This window comes from Sciurus vulgaris, assembly GCF_902686455.1.
Source record: "Sciurus vulgaris genome assembly, chromosome: 2".
Classification (NCBI taxonomy): Eukaryota; Metazoa; Chordata; class Mammalia; order Rodentia; family Sciuridae; genus Sciurus; species Sciurus vulgaris.
The window spans coordinates 94,111,059-94,130,975 of NC_136462.1; the positions used below are offsets into that span (position 1 = coordinate 94,111,059).

The 19,917-nt window shown below is 37.8% G+C and overlaps 1 protein-coding gene across 1 annotated transcript; it reads right to left on the minus strand.

Annotated features, from left to right (window-relative positions):
* Positions 1 to 611: 611 nt before the first annotated feature.
* Positions 612 to 16,466, minus strand: GATM (glycine amidinotransferase). Its single transcript, XM_079130212.1, has 9 exons — positions 16,305 to 16,466; positions 14,593 to 14,811; positions 8,144 to 8,339; positions 7,186 to 7,376; positions 5,750 to 5,887; positions 5,445 to 5,609; positions 4,217 to 4,280; positions 3,655 to 3,771; positions 612 to 1,661 (listed from the first exon to the last, which is right to left on the minus strand). The coding sequence occupies exons 1-9, from the start codon at positions 16,371 to 16,373 to the stop codon at positions 1,549 to 1,551; spliced, it is 1,272 nt and encodes a 423-aa protein (XP_078986338.1). The 5' UTR covers positions 16,374 to 16,466; the 3' UTR covers positions 612 to 1,548.
* Between the last annotated feature and the right edge of the window lie 3,451 nt (positions 16,467 to 19,917).

Genomic DNA, 19,917 nt, shown 5'->3' on the forward strand with positions numbered 1-19,917 from the left:
CCTCTGCCTTCATGTTGCTTAGGATTTAGTTTGAAAGATGAAAAAAAAGAAAGAAAGAAAAACCACTACCAGAACAACTAAAAAAGGAAAGAAAAAGAAAAAAAAAAAGACAACGATTTTGAAGGTACTTAGGGGAATGCAGAGGATGTGTCGCAGAACTACCAAGAACAACTTGGGCCTGGGGACGTAGACCCTAAATGTGCCAATCCACACAACTGCACAGATTTCTCAAGAGTGATTCATTCCGTGTGTAGGACTAATGTGTTTCTGTGATGGATAAAAAAGGATATCAGGATTACCAAGGAATTAAAGGAGTCAGCAAGGGAATGATTGAAATACGTGACTCCAACTACACATTCTATGCAGATTTTCATTGAGCAACTCTAAACCAGAGACTGTTTTTCCTTTCTGGGGCCTAGGATTAGTCCTGTTTGCTCACCAGATATTTTTGAATGAGTGAAATAATAAATACACTATATAATTTGATCTTCTTAAACATGTTTGAATACAAGTATTAGGTTTAAGTTGGGGATGAATGTGTTGATTACTTCAGAGCTACATTCCTATAATTTACTTCATTAAAATAATTAGACTGATGCCAAACTAATAAATCCAATCAGGAACACAAAAGTTTATTAGAATAAAAATACGCTTACAGTATCCAACATTAAAATTATTTCACAAGACATGTAGGTTCTTACCTCCATTAGTTTTTTTTTAAATGCCTTTATACTCTATGCTTTAAATAATTTGCATATCTGTAAACAAACCTTAAGATTACCAAAGATGCAATGTATCTAAGAGATATTAAACACTGAAACTGAGGGAAGGGAAATGATAGTTATATCCTATTGCACTAAATATCTCTGTAAATTTTTGGAAAGAAAAGGAAAAGATTAAAATAATTCACTTGAAATGAGGTAAGTTGTATGACAAGGATTTTAGTAGCACTTATCACAGATGTTGAGATGAGAATATTAAAAAATTCATGGAAAATTCACTTTGATGTCTGCATAGTCTAAGTTATTTTTTTAAAGCAAAAATTTTAAAACTGCTCAAATTTCTTATAGAAAAGAAATAATTATCTGGTTCCACTTAGGATCTGGGTATGTTCTAAGTCTTTCATTTAGAAAAAAGAAGTGATACAAACATTCACAAGTCTACCAAAAAGGAAATAAAAATATTTAAGATTAGGACCAACATTTCAAGCTGCCTTTTGGAAAGAAAATTAAAAACAGAGGTAGATGGTTAAATATTAGTGGCCAAGTTACTCAAGTGACTAGTTTTTGTCTTGGTATACATTCACCAAAGTTTTACACTTGAAGCCAAACAGTAAATAACTTTAGGAGAAGAAAGCAATACCTAGCAGAAGTTATCTTCCTTATGTCAAAGAAAAGAAATAAAAGTAAACCAGGCTTGAGACCCCCTGTTAAGGATATGATTGTTTAAAGCACTACGGTTCATGCATTCTGTAAAGCGGGAAAAGAACCTTGCCCCTAAGCTTCTTAGGTGGATCTGAGGCCACACCAAATGCCCCATCAGGTCTGCTCAGTCGAAGTAGGACTGCAGAGTGCCCCGGCGCCGGACATCGCAGGTCCAGCAGTGGAAGCCTCCTCCCAGGGAGTTGGCGTGACGAATGTTGACCTTGATGGTACTGATACCTGCATGGAAGAGAGATGAGGTCAGTTAGATGCGCTCACATGATTCTCTTACAGAAAGCCAGCCTGAAATCTGGTAGGAATCCTGTGGCTCTAATCCTTCAGGCTGGCCCAACCTAGAATGATCTTTTCTCTTTCAATTTTAAGTTCACCAGCTATATTTCATCTCCTCTATTCCACTGCTAATATAAAATCTCCATAAAAAGGTCATCATAGAAGTTTTGCTTTATTGACTGTTCACAAGACAACAGACTGTATAAGCTGACATACCCGCCAAATGTTCAAAAATTATCAAGTACCAAAATTTCAAGTCCTTTTAGGAATATACTTCACTTTGTCAGATTATTTCTAATTGGGTCATGTTAACTTAGTAGGAAAAGCATAATTTAGCGAACCTGAAAAGTTGACTAAAGTCACATCTGAGGAGTTTATCTGATACAGTTTAACTTTGCCAGGTCACCTTAAGGAAATAATAAAATAGAGCTGGTATTTTAATGTCTGAGTTTATTGGCTATAGAGATACGAAACCTAATCAGACTACTGGTTTAATCTGGTGTCACCTGTAATGACATGGATACAGTGTGCACAGTGTACTTAAACAACTGTATTTAGGAAGAATCTGTTAGGTTAGACATAGTAGGGTTTTTAAAAGACTGCCTATTTTCTTCCCTCATTATTTTAAAGGGGCAGATAAGTCACAGAGTCATTACAGGGTCCACTGGTATAATCAGGGAAAGAAAGGACGCTCGGGTTGTCCAGACCATTCTGAGAAAATGAGACTGCACAGGGCTTTGATGAATACGAACAAGATTTGGGTAGGGGTAAGAAATGGATGTGGGATAAAAAGTGAGCTTTTAACCATGAGCAAGTTTCCTGATAGGATGACCTGTCTATCTTATTCATATGGCTATAGCCATGCTCATCCTGAATTAGAAGGAATTCAGTTGATTGAGAGAAGTTTGCATTAACAAGTTCCCTGTGTTTAAATAGACTATTTATTTTCTAAACAGAATTTAACTACTAAAAGTAAAATTATAAATCAGATATTTGGTCCTTTATACTATTTAAAAAAAAAACCCTGAAACTGAGCAATTTTTTATTTAACAAAAATTAGAAAAAAAATAGTTTTAGGGGTCAAATTATTAGATTCTGCTTAATCTACAGCTGATAGGAAAATCTTTTAAAATGGATGCTAACTATATTAAGAAGGGATGTGTTAAAGGGGCAAATAATTTCTTCTAAGTAGTATACTTCAAATGTAAGACAAAAAATTTTTTTAAGACAAAATTTTTAAATGACAATTTCAACAAGTAAACTGCTTGGCTATTATTTGACATGCAGGCTATATCAAGTATGATAAGAGTGATAAACACACATCTGTACTTTATATAATAGTTCATATGAAGATCCTTTTCCTTAATATTTTTCTCAATAGTTTTAGAATCATTGGTCTAAATTTAGAATATCAGGATTATCAAACTCCCCCTCAAATAAAACCTAACCTTGCTCTTTAGCTCAAAGCTGATCTACAGACACTTTCTGCTGCATTTCAACACTTTGTTAACTGTCTTGCAGAACACATAAGTCACTTTCTATATGTGTACCCTTAAAAGTCCTTTAAAGTATGTGATGACAATTAAATTACTTTTAAAGTCCTCAAAATTTCTTATTTGGGGAAGTGCTGATGGATCCATATGCTCATCTGCAAAGCTGGTACCTGGTTCTCCACACAGGGGCACCCTGATACTGGTTGAGTCATAGAAGATTGGTAAACTTACTGCTAAGCGGGTGTTTCAGGAGATCAGGAAACATCTCCAACCTTTTGAGAGTATGCTTATTAAAAACAAAAATACTCGCTTTTACAAAATAATAACTTGGTATTTCTAAAAGGACCACAATTGAATTAGATAAGCCATGCATTAGACCTTGCAGGTCATTTCTTCAGTTCTTGTTGAATGCTTTCATGTATGACAGCATGTTGTATGCTTGTACCTACCCAGCTTCTCAAACATCTTTTGAATCGGGACTTCATTGGCATCCACCATAACACGTTTCTCATCTAGCATTAAGACATTCATGGAAAGCCATTTGGATGACATCCAGAGTGGGTGATCTGAAAGGGGTAAATAAATTAAAAAATGTCATTTTTGTTTAAAGTAAGGATTTACAAGTGAAGGATATTAGAGTGACAGCTAAATGCTTTTGGTTATTTGCTTTTCATGTGAAAACTTATTTTAATCATCTTAAAATAATTTATCTATAAACCTTATGAATTAATCCATACTTATCACACATTTGGACTTCATCCTGTTTTCTTTAAGAAGTCATACCTTGCTTTACATGTTGTTTTATTTTGTCCTCTCACTTTCACTCTCTGTGGAAGGAAAACCTGCAAACAGGAGTCCCAGCCTGATTCTAGCACTGGCAGTCACCACGTCACTCCTTACTGGGGAAACATTTTCTCTAATTGGCTAAAATTTGGGCTGCTCTCTATAGGTGAATGATTTTTGTCACTGAAGCAATCATTTTAGTTTCCAAGTATATAAAAGTAAACGTACCATCTGGGATGACCGGTATTGGAGGAGTAACTATGGTCCATCCTGCTTTCTTGAAAAGATCAATCTGTAAGATCAAAATAATCCAAAGAGGCTTAAGCCCATGTTTATCATTCTTATTCTTGCTCTCTGATAGTCCTTATCATTAATAATTATTTTTGGCTAGTTGTCTTCTCAACTGCCAAGATAAGGAAATAAAACTTTTAAAATATTTGTATGACTATTTAAATCAATTTTAATTTAAAATGTGTAACCCCCCACCAAATTAAAATTTAAAAGTCACAGCTTTTAAAAAGCTCTTAAAGCTTTTTAGGTTTCAGAGACTTAAAATACCAAAGATAATTTCCTACAGATACTCTCATTAAAGAAAATTAAATGTTTTTAACTGCTTAGTTAAAAGAAAACAGAAATATGACTATGCTGAACCCATAGTCCATCCACTTCACAGTTCATCACTTTGTAGCTGCAGTATAAAGACAAATGTTATGGATATGTTCTCAGAGAAAACTGTAATTGTCACTAGTTTTCTATCACAAGTCAGTCATCTCTATGTTCACAAGACATACCCACTTAATACATAAATCAATTATATTACAATGAAATGAGTAGGTAATTTTGGTCACTGGGTTTGAAAATAAGGGATAGAAATGAACAATAACATGGTGTAAAAGTGCTTTTAAAAAGTTGTATTGCATCCTTGCAGATAACACAGAATCACTCTGCCCAAATGTAATCAGGGAGCGGGTAGGAAGTACGAGGCTGTGGTGTGGGGAGAGACCAGATGCAGTACAGTGGTTCCACTCCTCCCTGCAGAGGGAGCCTGACCCACTGGAAAGGGAAGATGCCCATAATCCAGTGTTGTTGTCCTGGCCACGCAGGTGTCATCTTGTTTTCAATTCTGCTGCTATGAAATTGCTATTGTAAATGAGATAATAGCACTCTTTTCAATAAAAACACATGAACACACACAAATAACACCTTGATAATATAGGCAGTAAAGTCAAAGTCTGATACTAATACCAATTATCACAGCAATTATGTGTATTTCTGATCATTGGACATCTTGTAATAAACACACCATCAACAATCCAATGTTTGATCATAATATGGCTTAATGTTGCTGAATTTGTCATTTAGAACCATTAGAAACCTTGGAAGTGCTTAAAATAAGTGGCAATTACTTTGGTTGCCAGGCTCTATTGATTTTCCAGCGTTGTAAGAACTCTCTTACCTGGTGACAGGGTCGGTCAGGGTTGGAAAGCACAAGACCAGGTCCAATGATATTGAAGGTGGCATCAATATGCATTGGATTGGGGTCTTTAAAGGAGATGATATGTACTCTGTATTCTGGGGCAAGATGCCTACGCATCCATTCAATGCCCAAGTAGTTTGTAACCTGAAAATAAAAGGAAAACATATAATCTATAAAGATTTAGTTCTATGTTTAGAAACTAAAAATATGTAAGAAGAAAATATTTTAGTTTAGAAAAAACACTAATAACAAAGTATGAAATTTCAGAGGCAGCTTTTATCAACCTGGCTTCTCTGTGCAAAAATATCTCTTCCAGCTCGAATGAAGTCAGCAGCATCAAAGCACGGCTCAAACTCAGTCGTCACAAATTTTCCCTGAGCAGCCAATTTGTGTCTGTCTTCCACAGAATGGATGGGATAATCCTAATAGGAATAAGAATGAACACACATAATACATTGGTTTCATAAGGAACTTACTTACAAGGATACATATTACTAAAAAAATTAATTCAACATCATCCTTTCTCAAAGAACTACTCCTCAGTTCCAAACTAACACATGCAAAGGAAAGATGAAGGTCCATGATAAACACCAAAACAACAAATCCACCACCACCACCACCACCACGACAACAAAAACCCCTAGGCAGTACAGTAATAACCTGATACTTAGAAATGAGTGGTTCAGGGTAGTAATTGATTATGAAAATATTTCATGACCCATACTGCATTTACATAGCTATCTGCAGTACTGCAAGTCACCAGGATGAAGTCATTCTGCTTTTCTTAGAAAAGGAATTTGGTCCTGAGCCTAACTTGTACCATAAAATGAGATATTGTGCTTCCCCTGCCAAATTTGAGTATGGTGGAATTAGTTTATTATTTCTGTTTTTAAACCCCTGGAAGAAATTTTGATTTTTAAAGATTTCCTATAATGATCAAATAGTAAGAGGTTAAATAAGACACAGCTCTCAATATCTATGGGGGGACTGCTTCCAGGACTGCCCCCCACAGATACCAAAATCTGTGGATGCTCAAGTCCCTTATATAAAATGGTAGTTATTCGAATTTACCTATGAACATCCTCCTATATACTTTAAATCATCTATAGATTACTTATAATACCTAATGTAATATAAATGCTATGTAAATAGTTGTGCTAGTCCCTTGTTTAGGGAATAATGTCAAGAAAAAATATATACATGTTCATTTTAGGCACAATTTTTAAAAAAAATGGTTGATCTGCAGTTAGTTGAATCCACAGATATAGAATTTTCAGATAGGAAAGGCTAACTGTGTATTTCATTTTATTGTGAATCTGGCTTGTGTAGACCAAGTTCTCTTTCTAGAAGAAAAGAGACTTCAGCTGAGTGATTTCTGGTCCAACCAATTAATAGCAGTATACCCTCAGGCTGTTTTCCTCCCTGTAATGAAATGATACTACTTTCTCCTACAGTGGTTGTGAAGAATAAACATGATTGAGGAAGTCAATGAAGGGCTAAGCCCAGAACCCAACACAAGATGAACAAAAAATAAATGTTAGCTATTATTATCAGAAGATTACTTACTCGTATTTTCATCTTCAATCATTTTTTTTAAAATTAGGCAAAAATTAGGTTCTCAGTTTCTGAAATGCATAATAGATATCAGAGAACCTCTATCTTATTCTTTGTGGATTATTTAGAAGAGCTATTAAGAAAATGGGCTATAAATAGGACTCACCTGGTCATAAAGCTCATCAGCCATTGTGGGCTTAGGAGCCGTTGTCCACTTGGCACCCCGATGGAAGTAGTCTTTGATAATCGACCTGTATGCTCGATATTCAAAGAAGCGAGCACGCCATGCCATGGGAGCCTCTATAATCTCATTTCCCACCACTATTAGGATGTCTCGAGGCATCGCACTGTATAAACCTATCAGACCAAAAAGTTCCATAAAAAAAAAAATAAAAGTTCTGTATGACTGCCTCAGTGATACACATTTCCAAGACAAAAAGTCTACATAATATGATGCAATCCTTTTTGGTAAAGAAATTATTAAAACCCTTGTACATGTGTATATGCAAGTAATTATATAAAATGGAGAAAAATGAAATAATACATAATAGAATTCTAACACATATTCCAACTAGGGGCAAGGAAGTTAAGCAAAAAAGGAAAAGAAAAAAAAATGAAGCAATAAAGTAGTTGTTCAAAGAGATCTTGAACTACCAAGCATACTCTATTTGTAGGTTCCTTTCTTGCTATACAAAAACAGAGTTCTTAAAGGATTATCAGTAACATGAATATAGACTGGGCCAAGGATCATTCTGGAACTATAAATTATAGTACTCAAGCACAAGAACACTTGTACAGCAAAGTCAATTAAAAGGGAAAAAGGGAATGTTTCTATTACCTTTTTAATTTCTATTATTAAGGAAAACTAAACGGAATTCACTGTTCTTATGTAAGGAGATGACTATAAAGTTTAGGAGAAACCACTTCTTTCAAGGAGACGCCAACAGATTTACAATGGAGTTTAGCATGTGTACATCTTAATCATAACTAACTGAACAAAACTGTTCCTAAATATCTTTAAAGTTTCTGAGGGGTCGACAGAACAAAGAAGTCTCCAAGAAATTCTCAGAGCTTTTTCCTCACATATTTAAGAAAGAAATAAAACATCAAGGAGCTGCACTTACCTGTAGACTCAAAATCAGGAGTTTTATACTTAAACGACCAGTCAATGGGGTCAGGCCTTCTCACTGTCACTCCTTCCATTTTTAAAATATTGCACATTTCTTCAATTTCAGCAACAGCCTTTTTCAAATGATCTTTGGGAAAACAATGGCCTCCATACTTCTGGTAAAATGGCCAGTACTTTTCATATGTGTTGGCCTAGAAGCAGAAGAAAGAAAATGAAATAATTACAGGCAGAAAACACTCTTCGTGGTAGGTTAATGGTGCTGAACAACTCTGTAAAATGTGATCAAATTAAGACTAGAACCACATTTTATACACTGTTGATCCCCAGCACAGAGCCCACTGGCCCTCTGGGCAGACACTCAATATTTGTTGAATGAAGAGTTCTAAAGTATCTTGATATTTGAGGCCTTTTGATCCTTCTGCCTCAGATCTCATGCCCAACCATTCACAGCATGTCTGCCCCCAGACAGGCTTGGAATCTTCTTGGCCATACTTCACAGACAAAGTAGGACTTAGGCACTCCTGTTAGCCTCAAAGAAAATCAACCAGAGAACAACTAAATAAGCATAAGGAAAAAAAAAAAAAACACAACAACAACAAAAAAAACAAAAACAAAAAACAACCTATGGCTATCTACCTATTTCGGAATTCTCTGTGGAAGATAGCACCTCAAGATAAAGGAAAAAAGGATATTTTGCCACTGTTAAAATGAGGGACATACTTTCAAATGCTTTGTTTCTCTTAAAAACATAATATTGACTTTCCTATTCAATCGAATTTGTACTAGGCAAAGTTGTTAGGCAGTGTAAGTCTGGCTTTGGTACTTCCTTGTCAATGTGTCTCATACTAACCACACTCTCCTCTCCCCAATCCATCCAAGTTATCACATCGCTTTGGGTCCTTTTGTCACAGAAGAAAGCAATCTGATAGATGAATTCACAAGTTTTTTTTTTTTTTTTTTTTTTTTTTTTTTGTACCAGTGATTGAACCAGGGGCACTTAACCACTGAGCCACATCCCCAGACCTTTTTATTTTGCATTTTGAGACAGGTCTTGCTAAGTTGCTTGGGGCCTTGCTAAGTTGCTGAGGCTGGCTTTGAATTTGTAATCCTTCTGCCTCAGCCTCCAGAGCCACTGGGATTATAGGCATATACCACTGCATCTGGCAGAATTCACAAGTTTTTAACATGTAGAAAGTTTCCAGAGGTTCTATGCAAAAAAATACGAGTCTAGAAATATTCTGCATTTAGACTGTTTTGCATATCCAAGTTCTCAATTTTAAGAAAAATGTTGGGATATGCACATGATACATCTTATAATTTATCAAGATAGATGAAGCAGGTCTCTAATCAGAGAATTCAGTCTCTAGGAAAAAAATTCAGGTCCTCATTAAAAGATGGGTAAAAACCACATAAATCTACATATCTATATTATCAATTAACTACCCAACTACCAGTTCTGATCATGACCGCTATGAGGTTTCCATCATAAATCTAAATCTGACACTTGTAGATAGTAGTACTAGAAAGAAGAGGCAAAACTGGAAAACTGGATAATGAGTGACAGAGTGTGTCTAGTCTAAGTAGAGAGGCTCTTTTTTTTTTTTTTTGGTACCAGGGATTGAATTCAGGGACACTCAACCACTGAGCCATATCCCCAGCCCTATTTTGCATTTTATTTAGAGATAGGATCTCACTGAGTTCCTTAGTGCCTCAGCAACGATGGCTTTGAACTCACAATCCTCCTGACCCAGCCTCCCAAGCTGCTGGCATTATAGGTGTGCACCACCATGCCCAGCCTATACAGGTTCTCAACTAATACTCCTGACACCCTTACCCAAGAGTCAGAACAGATACACATATGTTCATTTCACATGCAAGGGAAGTGGCTCAGGCAGGTCACCTGCTTGCTTACTACCTGAACAAGCAGGCATAAAATTCCAGTGTTGACTCTTACAGTATTCTGGACATAGTAAGTGGCTTGGCTATGTTCTATTGGTTTGAACATTTTTAACTTGATGTATAAAAACTTTTGGGGTGGGGTGTTACTAGGGATTGAAGCCAGAGATGTTTGGGGACAAGTTACCTCCTCAGTCCTTTTTTTTTTTTATTTTGAGATATGGTCTCATTAAGTTGCTTGGGCCTTGTTAAATTGTTGAGACTGGTCTTGAACTTGCAATTCTCCTGCATCAGCCTCCTGAGAAGTGTACTAAAACTTTTAAAACTGAAATTGCTTATGACAGTTCATAGCATTCCCAGTGGTTTTTACCCATCAAGACTTGACTAAGGGACTGGGGTTTGGCTCAATGGTAGAGCACTTGCCTAGTACGTGTGGGGCATTGGGTTTGATCCTCAGCACCACATATAAATGAATAAAATAAAGGTATTGTGTCCATCTACACCTGAAAATATTTTTTAAAAAAGACTCAACTAAATTTCTACATGTCTGACTTTTTAATGTCAAAGACATTATATTTCTAGGTTTGTATCTATACTTCCATTTTTACCTATCTTTGATAAATATCAAATATATGAATGCAGACTTGCCACTCTATAGTTCAATATTTAGGGTCACATCAGTTAGTCTGGAACCTAGCCTGGAGGAAAAGGAATAAGCTGAAAAACAGATCTTTAGAAAATATTAAGGATACTAGTAAAGGTTAAAAAGGAGGTTGGTAAACTAAGGTCCATAGGCCAAATCTGGCCCACTGCTTGTTTTTATAAATAAAGTTTTATGAGAACACAGGTATATTCATTTGTTTGCAAACTGCCTATTGCTGTTTTTGCATTACAGTAAGAGTGGAAAGTTGAGTGTTTGTAACACAGGCCTATGTTCTGCAAAGACCAATTTATTATCTGGCCCTATTCATAAAAAGTTTGCTGACCCCTGTTCAGAATCATTAACTAGTTCTTTTACTGTGGGACAGCTATAGTCAAATAGCAGGTTCAATTTCTGACCCATGGAAACTATTATCTCAACTATTAAACATTTGGATATTATTAAGGTCAAACCACTGTTTGAAAAAACAAAATAAGCAAAACAAAAGCATTCCAGTGTTTTACCCCTAGGAATTTTTGCAGCAACAACCAGAAAGAGAGGATAATGACTCTTTTTATATTCCTAGTACTACTCATCCATTCGCCATTTCCTCCTTCTCATGCCAGGCACATCTCCTACAATTCACTAAGGCACAAGAAGCCTTTGAAAATTTAACACTTAGTTACAGCAGGCACATAGTTATGTTGTCTTGCCAGACTCATTCCACAGTATCTTGTGTGACTATTTCTGCAGAGTGAAGCTTGCCTTGATAAATATTTAAACTTTCCTGGGAGAAAAAAGTTATTTAAACAAGTGTGAGTCTGTATAGGTTATAATCTGGCAAAGGTTGAACAAAGTGCAAATGATCAGGGCAAATTACATTTTCCAAAAGATAGTTGGAAATTGCTTACACTTGCTTTATAACCCTGCTAAATGAGTTAGCAATCATTTATCAAGTGTCTGCAAGATAATGAACACTCTATTAGATGCACAGCATATGATGTTTTCAACAATCTTTTGCAGGGAGGTGGCTGCATTCCTGGAAACTTTATAGCCCTCCAGAGCCTAAAATTCTTTTTATGGGAGTTTGCCAAATGATTTTTTAAAATACTGTCTTTGGAAAGCTAAGAAATATCAATAGGAACTTACTTTTTATTCACCCAGCAAAAACTCATATTACATTAAACTTAATTAATCTTATAGTTTATAAAAGGTCCTCTATCAAGGGATTTTTTAAAAAATAAAATAGACAAAAGCAAAACAAAAAGCAAGTTTTTACTAAGTTTTGCAGAATAAAAAAACAACTTAGCTTTCAAAAAGTGGCTTCCTGACAATTATGTTCCTGACTGCTTTCCTTAAAACTTCTCTAGAATGTATAACTTCCAACATATCTCGTGCTCTAATTGCCTCTTTTATTTTACTACATTATTGTATCTTATTGTTCTCTAACTGATTAAGGTAACTATGTCATCTTTTCCTACCTTCCAGGGGCCATGAATATCTTTGATTTACTTTCTTCTCTTTCAATACCTAGCTTAGCTTGTCATATTAAATAAAAACAACCAGAAAAATGAATGAAATCAATACTACTCATGCTACTACCATGTACAACCATTCCACTCCTGATGTACTTTTGTAATGTAATTGGCAAATTGGATCCATACAACTATAATGAGTTGTAGTTTTGACCTTTAAAATACTCAACACATACCCTTTTACCTTCAAATTTAATCCTGTTAGGGCAATTAGCAAACCTCTTAATGTGTTCATTAAGTAGGTGCTCAGAATCTTGTGAAATCCTGCACAAGGTCAAATAGTTGATTAACCAAAACTAGTTATCAAGCTTTTATCAAATACCTAATTCAAGCCCAGTCTTCTGACTTTAGCATGGTATACTTTCCACAAACCCATGAAGCTACAAAGTCTAAAGTCATAAATCAAGTGACGATTCAAAATAATGTCTAAGAATTTTAATTCCATAAGATCACATGATATAGAAGTCAATAATTTTAGCCAGGTGCAGTGATGCACAACACTGTCTCAAAATGAAAAAAAAGTAAAAAGGGCTGAGGACTTAGCTCAGTAGTAAAGTGCTCCTGGGTTCAATCACGAGTACAAAAACAAAAATTTTTAAGACAAGTAAAAAGATAAACTATTGTATGAATTTGAACTTTAATTTCACCCAATTAAAATTGTTAGGGGATGAGACAACTTCTTTTCAAGAAAAGACTTCAAAAGACCGTGCTTTTTAGAATATGTAAATTGATATGTTCACTAAATTTCAAAATATCAGATAATCAGAAGAAAGTATTACTTTTTTTTATTGCCCTGACTTCTAGATTTAACTCAAAAGTCACTCCCAGAAGACTTCCAACCATCCAGCACTTGGTCATGTCTTTTCCTTTACTCTCCTGGCACCACCCTGCCAGCAGTGGGCACAAGATACTTAGTGTTTGTTTCTATGTGAACATCTTATTTCGCCAAGTAGTAAGGCAGTTCTGTGTTAATTCCTCTGGAACCCTCTTACATGGTAGACAATATTTCTGATGATGACAATACTGCTTCAGAACTTTTTTCCTCAATATACATTATAGATGTAAAATATGCAGGAAGAACATAAGTACATTGAGGACATATTTGTATCCCATTAATCATGGGACCTTAGGCTTTTCCCACAATGTGGAAGGTACTCCCTGAGATATGGGACCCTTATGCAGTGTATCATCTGAACATGAGCTGTTGGGGTCCCTGGTCATAAGAATATCACAGATAATGAATACTAGGAGTTTTTAAAAAGGGAGATATGCCTTGTTGCCAGGGAAATGCTGGAAGACTTTGGGAAAGGTATCACTGGAGTTAGGAAGTGGAAGGTTTAAATTACATACAAGAGGGTGCAGGACAATAAGTGGGAAAGTTGGGTGGGAAAAAAAGGCATTTTTTCCTTGTTAGGGCTTATATATTTGTTCTAAAAATCTGCTGAAAACCAGGGTGGAATATTAGAAGAGAAAACAACTTATACAGGAAGGAATATCTGCTAAGCTGCCATACTAACACATCTCTCCATGAGGCAGTGATTGAAATGTGGAGTTCTGGAAATGCAGACCTGAGCCAGTCTGAGAAGAGTCCTGAATACATTGAGGACAGTATCTTAAACAATGGAGGACGAGCGAGTCAAGGGAGCAGAATGAGTAATGTGATCAAATTTGGGTTTTTAAAAATCACTATGATAGTAGCTGGAATATGGTCTGGAGAGTAGAGTGAGTGGCAGAGGCAAGTCAGGGATTAACTCTAATTGTTTAGGAGCAGATGAGCTCCTGACTTAAGACAGAGGCAGGGAGATGGAGACAAGATTCATTTTTGACCAAAGACTTGTTAGATCTTGGAGAATGCATGCAAACGATGTGATGGAAGGAGAAACCAAAGATGGTCACTTGGTGTTTTAACTTGATGGAACAGAAATGCCTAAAATTAAAAGCAACGAATGAAGCAGGGTGACTGGTAACTGAACACTGAATGTGCCATTTGAGGTCCTGTGACAGTATCCACTAGGTTTAAAGTATTGATCTAGACAGAGAGCAGGAGTAAAATCTGGACCACAGTACAGGAAGGTCCTGCAGCTGTGAGAATAGCTAAGAGAAGGGGACCAAAAGTTCAATATTATAGACTGTGAAGAGCTCAGAATCAGTGAAAGAATTTATATTCCCAGAAAAGTCTCTCAGGATCATAGGAATGTTTCAAGGAGGAAAGAATTTGTATAAATAGTGTAAAATACCACAGAAGTGTCAAGCAAGATCACTTAAAATGATCACTCCTGCTAAAGTGAAAGCAATTACAGTGGATAGCCAGAGCCTAGGCAGCAGCAGGTGAGGAAAGAACCCACTTTCAAACACACAAAAGTTTCTGTTTACCTTCACCTCCACTGTAAATGGTGGGACACAGGCATTTTCTGCTCTGCCCACTATCACTTCCTCTAAAGGGTCCCATTCGTTGTAAGAGGAGACAGGGCAGTCCTTGGGCAGAGGATCTGTGGCCTTGTCATCAGCTGCACAGGAGTTCCGGGAGGAAGCTGTAGCTGCCTGGGTGCTCTGGAAAGTTCGCTGCACCCATCCTGTGAAGGTTCTTCCAAGCTTCCAAAAACAACAACAAAAAGATTATCACATAGCCCCATTCCATATTTGGAGGTAGGAGGAAGTGGAAATGGGGTGAAGAGTGAAAACCCAGCATAACACAGCCAGACATTTAAAATCCTATAGGACAGCATAAACCAGATGTTAATAGTGTGCAGGTGTGGCAGGATTACAGGTTATTTTTCACCTTCTAGTTTATCCATATATCCTCTTATCTATTATGTTAACTGCTGTAACTTTTAAAAATCCCTCAGATTTTGTCCTCAGTGACCATACTCCCCCATTTAGTCCAGAACAGGTTTCACAATCAATCTTAACCAGCTTTCAGCAGCTCTTCTGCAGGTGATGGGTCACCTTCTTCCCAAAAAGTTGTCCCATAGCTCCCTGCTGGGTTCAGCTGGAGGAGAAAGCCTCCTCCCCTCCCCCAATATCAAAGGTTACCAATATTAGGCTTATTTCCTTTTTTTCCCCAAATAACAATGTGCAAGCATTTGTAAAGACCCTATCTTTCAAAAAAATCAGCTTCAAATCATTTTTTTTTTCATCTCTGACATGCAATTCACATTCTTCAGCACTTCAATTTTGAGAGTGACCAGCTGCCATCTGCACCATTCTACAGATGGTCCCCAGTACCCTAGCCAAGATAAGGGTTAACCCAGGCACAAACTTAAACTAGAAATATCTAAGAATTAAAAACAAAAGAAAACAAAAACAAAAACAAATCTTTTACAAATGAAGGGCCTATAAAATCTAAAGCAGGAAGAGTCCCTCATCCACTGGGCAAACCCCAGGACCCCAAATTTCTCTCCTCCTGTTAAAAAGGAAGAGGGGCAGGAGGGGCCCAGAGGTGGAGACCAAAGCAAGACTGAGAGTGTCAGCTGTTTCCAGTTGCTAGAGGGTGGCTAGTAGCCAGGAGGGACCGCCCGAGCTATTCCTGTCTGAGAGGCAAAGGAGAGTGTGCAGGCTATCGGAGGACTGGGACCGGGTAGAAAGTCTGGGGACTGGATGAACTCATTCCAACTCCTCTGAAGACTCAGGACTCCACGTTACACCTGCAGTGAGCTGTTCGCTTGTTCTCCGCCCTGATACCCACTTGGCCTCTTCTCCCCATCCATCCACCTCATAGCACTTTCCTGACACTCCCCAACTCTATGCCTATGCAAGGTTCTGGACCCCAATAATGCCACCCTTTAACTAAGGAGTCCCTAGTCCCCACCTCTCGCCCCGGGCTGGAAACTCTGCGGAGCAAACTAAGGTCTGTCGGAAGAGGGTGGTGCCTCCTGAGCTGCGGCACAGCCTGCAAAGGCTCCTGAAGCTGAGCTTCCAAGAAGGAACAGGAGGGGCGTTGGCATGCAATTCAGGGTGGGGAAAGCGAGGGAAAGTGGAGGCTCCGGGAGGGAGCTGGGGCTCCGGGAGCGAGTTGGGGCTCCGCTCCCCGCGTCGAACTTAGGGGGAGACACGCGGCCGCCAGGCCAGGCGAGGGGCGCACGCACCCGAGACCCGATGTAGTGCACCGCTTCGGCTCCGCGGCTCCCGCCGCGCAGACACCGCACCCGCAGCATCGCCCCGGCCCTGCTGGTCCACGAGCGGAATGTTCCCGGTGCTCCGCAGCCTTCGCCCGAGCCTTCGGAGAGCACGCCTGGAGCGGGGTGTGAGGCCGCAGGCGGCCGCTCCTTTTGTAGCCGCGCCCCGCCCAGGCCACCCCCAAGGCCCCATTGGCTGTGCGGAACAGGTGGCTGGGGTGGCGGAGCCCGGCGGTGGCCCTGGGCCGCCCCGAATTAGGAGATTTCAGGAACTACCGCTGGCCGGGGTCAAGTCCCCGGGCTTGCCCTTTTTTAGCTTGTGGTCCCATGACGGGCTTCTGCTGCAAGCCGCGGGGCCGCGGCAGGAAGCCCGCTAGTGTGTGGGAAGAAGGGTGGACGCAACTTCCGACCAAGTAAAATGAATGGTATCTACGTCTGTTGTTTGAAATGTACTATAAAAATTTAAGAGGCTGCGGTTGTAGCTCAGCGGTAGAGCGCTTGCCTAGCACACGTGAGACCCTGGGTTCGATCCTCAGTATCACACAGACAAAAGTAAATAAATAAATAAATAAATAAATAAATAAATAAATAAATAAATAAATAAATATAAAGGTATTGTGTCCATCTACAACTAAAAGTAAATATAAAAAAGATATAAATATGCGGAGCTTGAGTACAGTCTTACGTCTAAATTCACATATGGGCACTGACACAGTCCCCTGATTTTACAATGAGCAGAGCCACCTAAAGATTAGACTTCTAGGGATCACTACTGGGTTTGAGTTGGGTGGAAACTAGGTGTGGAATTCAGGTCATCCGCTGCCTGGGTGCTGCACTCTCCACCCACTAGCCTGTTGAGTGTTCTTTGAAAGTCTTATGGTTTCAAATGGTCTTGGCCATGTGCCCCTGGCTTGAGAAACTAAATCGTGAAAATAAAGACAAATGTGAGTCAGAAATAGGGAAGGCTACAGATAGCTTCTTCCCTTCAACTTCATGTGATTCAACTTGATTAGGATGCTATTGTGAAAAAAAAAAAAAAAAAAGAAGTTCCCTCACAGAGCAAAATCTTAATGCTGAATTCATATCAGAGAATGATATTTAACATTTAAGTTCCTAGCAGGAGAAGGGACAAGAGATTAAAACATTTCATTTTCCTACTTATAAATGTATAACTATTCATTTTCAACCACCTGTATTATTAATTCTGGAGTTTCGAACTTGTTTTCCACTGTTCATTGATGGAAGGCACCAAACAAAATGGCATGGTGGGAAGAGCCTTGGAGAAGAAATTGGGAGAACTGGGTTCTAGTCTTGGCTGTCATAGACTCCTGTGTGTCTTCTTGAGTTGTGGTCTTGTTATCTGCAAAATGAGAACAATTGCATTTATTGTCCTAGTACATGGGGTTGTTGGAGGGCCTAAATGAGAGATTGTACATGCAGAAGCTGGTATGGCACTAAGAGTTATGTAAATATGAGGTAATATGTTACCACTCTAACAAATGTCATAATACAATGAAAGGAGCCTGTAAGTCTAGGTTTATACCTTAACTCTGCTACTAATGCTTTGTGAACTAGAACCGAATTTCTAAACATTTCTAATGAAGGCCTTTTAGTGAGGGCTTTGGGAAATCTCTAACATTTCTCAAAATTTAAAAAGTACCTTCTCCCAACAGTGAAATGCAGCCACGTCTGAGGTGTACTTCTCTCAGTGTATTTAGGGTAGCCAGAAATGTGCTTCTCCTCAATGAATGAATTTAAGAGGATGGTAAATATACAGAACAAGGCCTTGACTTCCCCTGTACCATATCTGTCTGAGATGGGAGAAATCCTCATGTCACCCATTAAAGACACTATTTTAATTTTGCAAATATAAGAAATGGGAATACCAGCTAAAAATGAGGCTAGGGTGTTATTAGATTTACATAAAGAAAAACTTTTATAATGGCCACACAGCCACTCTTACTTCTTGGAATCCAGCAGGAAATGTGTGGATAGAGCCACCCAATCAGTCCTACTGTTATAAAAACAACTCAAAGCATTCTCCTTATCCTTTCCCTTTCTCTTATTTTTTTTGTTCTTAAAAGAAATCTGTAACAATTTTCAGAATGACTTCATCAATTGAAAGGTCAAGTTTTCCATATTGAGTAGTTTATCTGATCCTGGGCCAACTTTGCACAGTATCTATAGTGATACTTGACAATAACTTGTTCTTTAGTTGCTGCCTTATTTAAAGAAATGGATGAGTGTGAACTCTTTCCTTCCCCCAATAAAATTGAACTGATAATTTTAGGATCTTGGTGGCCTCATACTTGATTTTTATGCAAGTCAAATAGTAGTGTATCCTTGTAGGTTAATTTAAAGGTATAATTTAGGGTAGTGTGGGATAAGTGAGGATAAAAGGACAAGAAAGAGAAAACACAGCAGAAACATGGGGAAAGATTGTTTTCAATTTTTCTGTCATCACTGTTGCTTAAAATATATGCCCAACTCTACCTGATTCCAACAAAATACAGTTTATGAAATGTGTGCTGAGATTAAAATAATAGAAAAACTAATAGTCATAGGGTCAGCAAAATGAACAATGAAAGAGACTGTTGTAAGATTTTATTTCATTTTATTTCACTATCATGGTTGACATCAGAACCTGTACATAGGGAACAAATGTACAGTGTTAAGTGTTTCTAGAGCTTAGAGATACAGATACTGTGAAACTGTTATATACACACACTCAATGGATGAGATAAGTCATGTGCAGAAGTCAGGAGACAGGATACGCCCAAATTAAACAAGAGAACTAAAATACATCCTCACAACTAGAATATAAATTTTAAAAGATGCACTTTTAAAAAAATATTATTTGGACTGCATTAATAAAATATCTCTGGAAGGATACACAAAATACTAATAACATAGGTTTTCCTGGGGAAGGGACCTGACTGGCTGGGGGACAGGGGTGAAATCTTTTACTGTAAACCTTATTGTACCTTTGACTTTTGAACATTTAAATGATTTGCCTAATAAATAAACAAAATATATTTAATAGACTGCATTATCAGATGTGTGACTATCAATATGGAGAATTTAAAAAGGAAGCCTGAGTGCCCAATCTATCAGTTTATTAATTCAACTCTAAATAAGGCATCAGAATATTCTGGTCCCACGAAAAGTAAAACCCGAGGACAAAAATAATTTCATGGAATTTGATAAAATCTCCCTCAAAATGATTCATTCATCTCCTCCAAATTTTGAGCTCACTATGTAACCTTATTCCTGGGAACCTTGGCATGGGGAAGGATTTATCATGCAGGTCAGATCATAAGTGATCTGGTGGCTGGAAAGATAGGGTCCTCAATTGACAATCAAGTCAGTATTCTAGCTTCTGTCTTAGAATCTGAGGAGTTTGGCAAATGTAGCTCAGTCCTTGCTGTCAAGTATATTTTTCTGTCATCACTGTTGCTTAAAATATATGCCCAACTCTACCTGATTCCAACAAAATACAGAGTTTATGAAATGTGTGCTGAGAGTAAAATAGAAGAAAAACTAATAGTCATAGGGTCAGCAAAATGAACAATGAAAGAGACTG

What these genes read in the sequence shown, in the direction of transcription:
- GATM (XM_079130212.1), bottom strand. Translation starts at nt 16,373, where the DNA reads ATGCTGCGGGTGCGGTGTCTGCGCGGCGGGAGCCGCGGAGCCGAAGCG. An exon ending in TCCTGATTTTGAGTCTACAG is followed by an intron (nt 7,377 to 8,143) that starts GTAAGTGCAGCT and finishes TTGGTCTGATAG; the next exon opens with GTTTATACAGTGCGATGCCT. An exon ending in CTGACCGACCCTGTCACCAG is followed by an intron (nt 4,281 to 5,444) that starts GTAAGAGAGTTC and finishes TTGATCTTACAG; the next exon opens with ATTGATCTTTTCAAGAAAGC.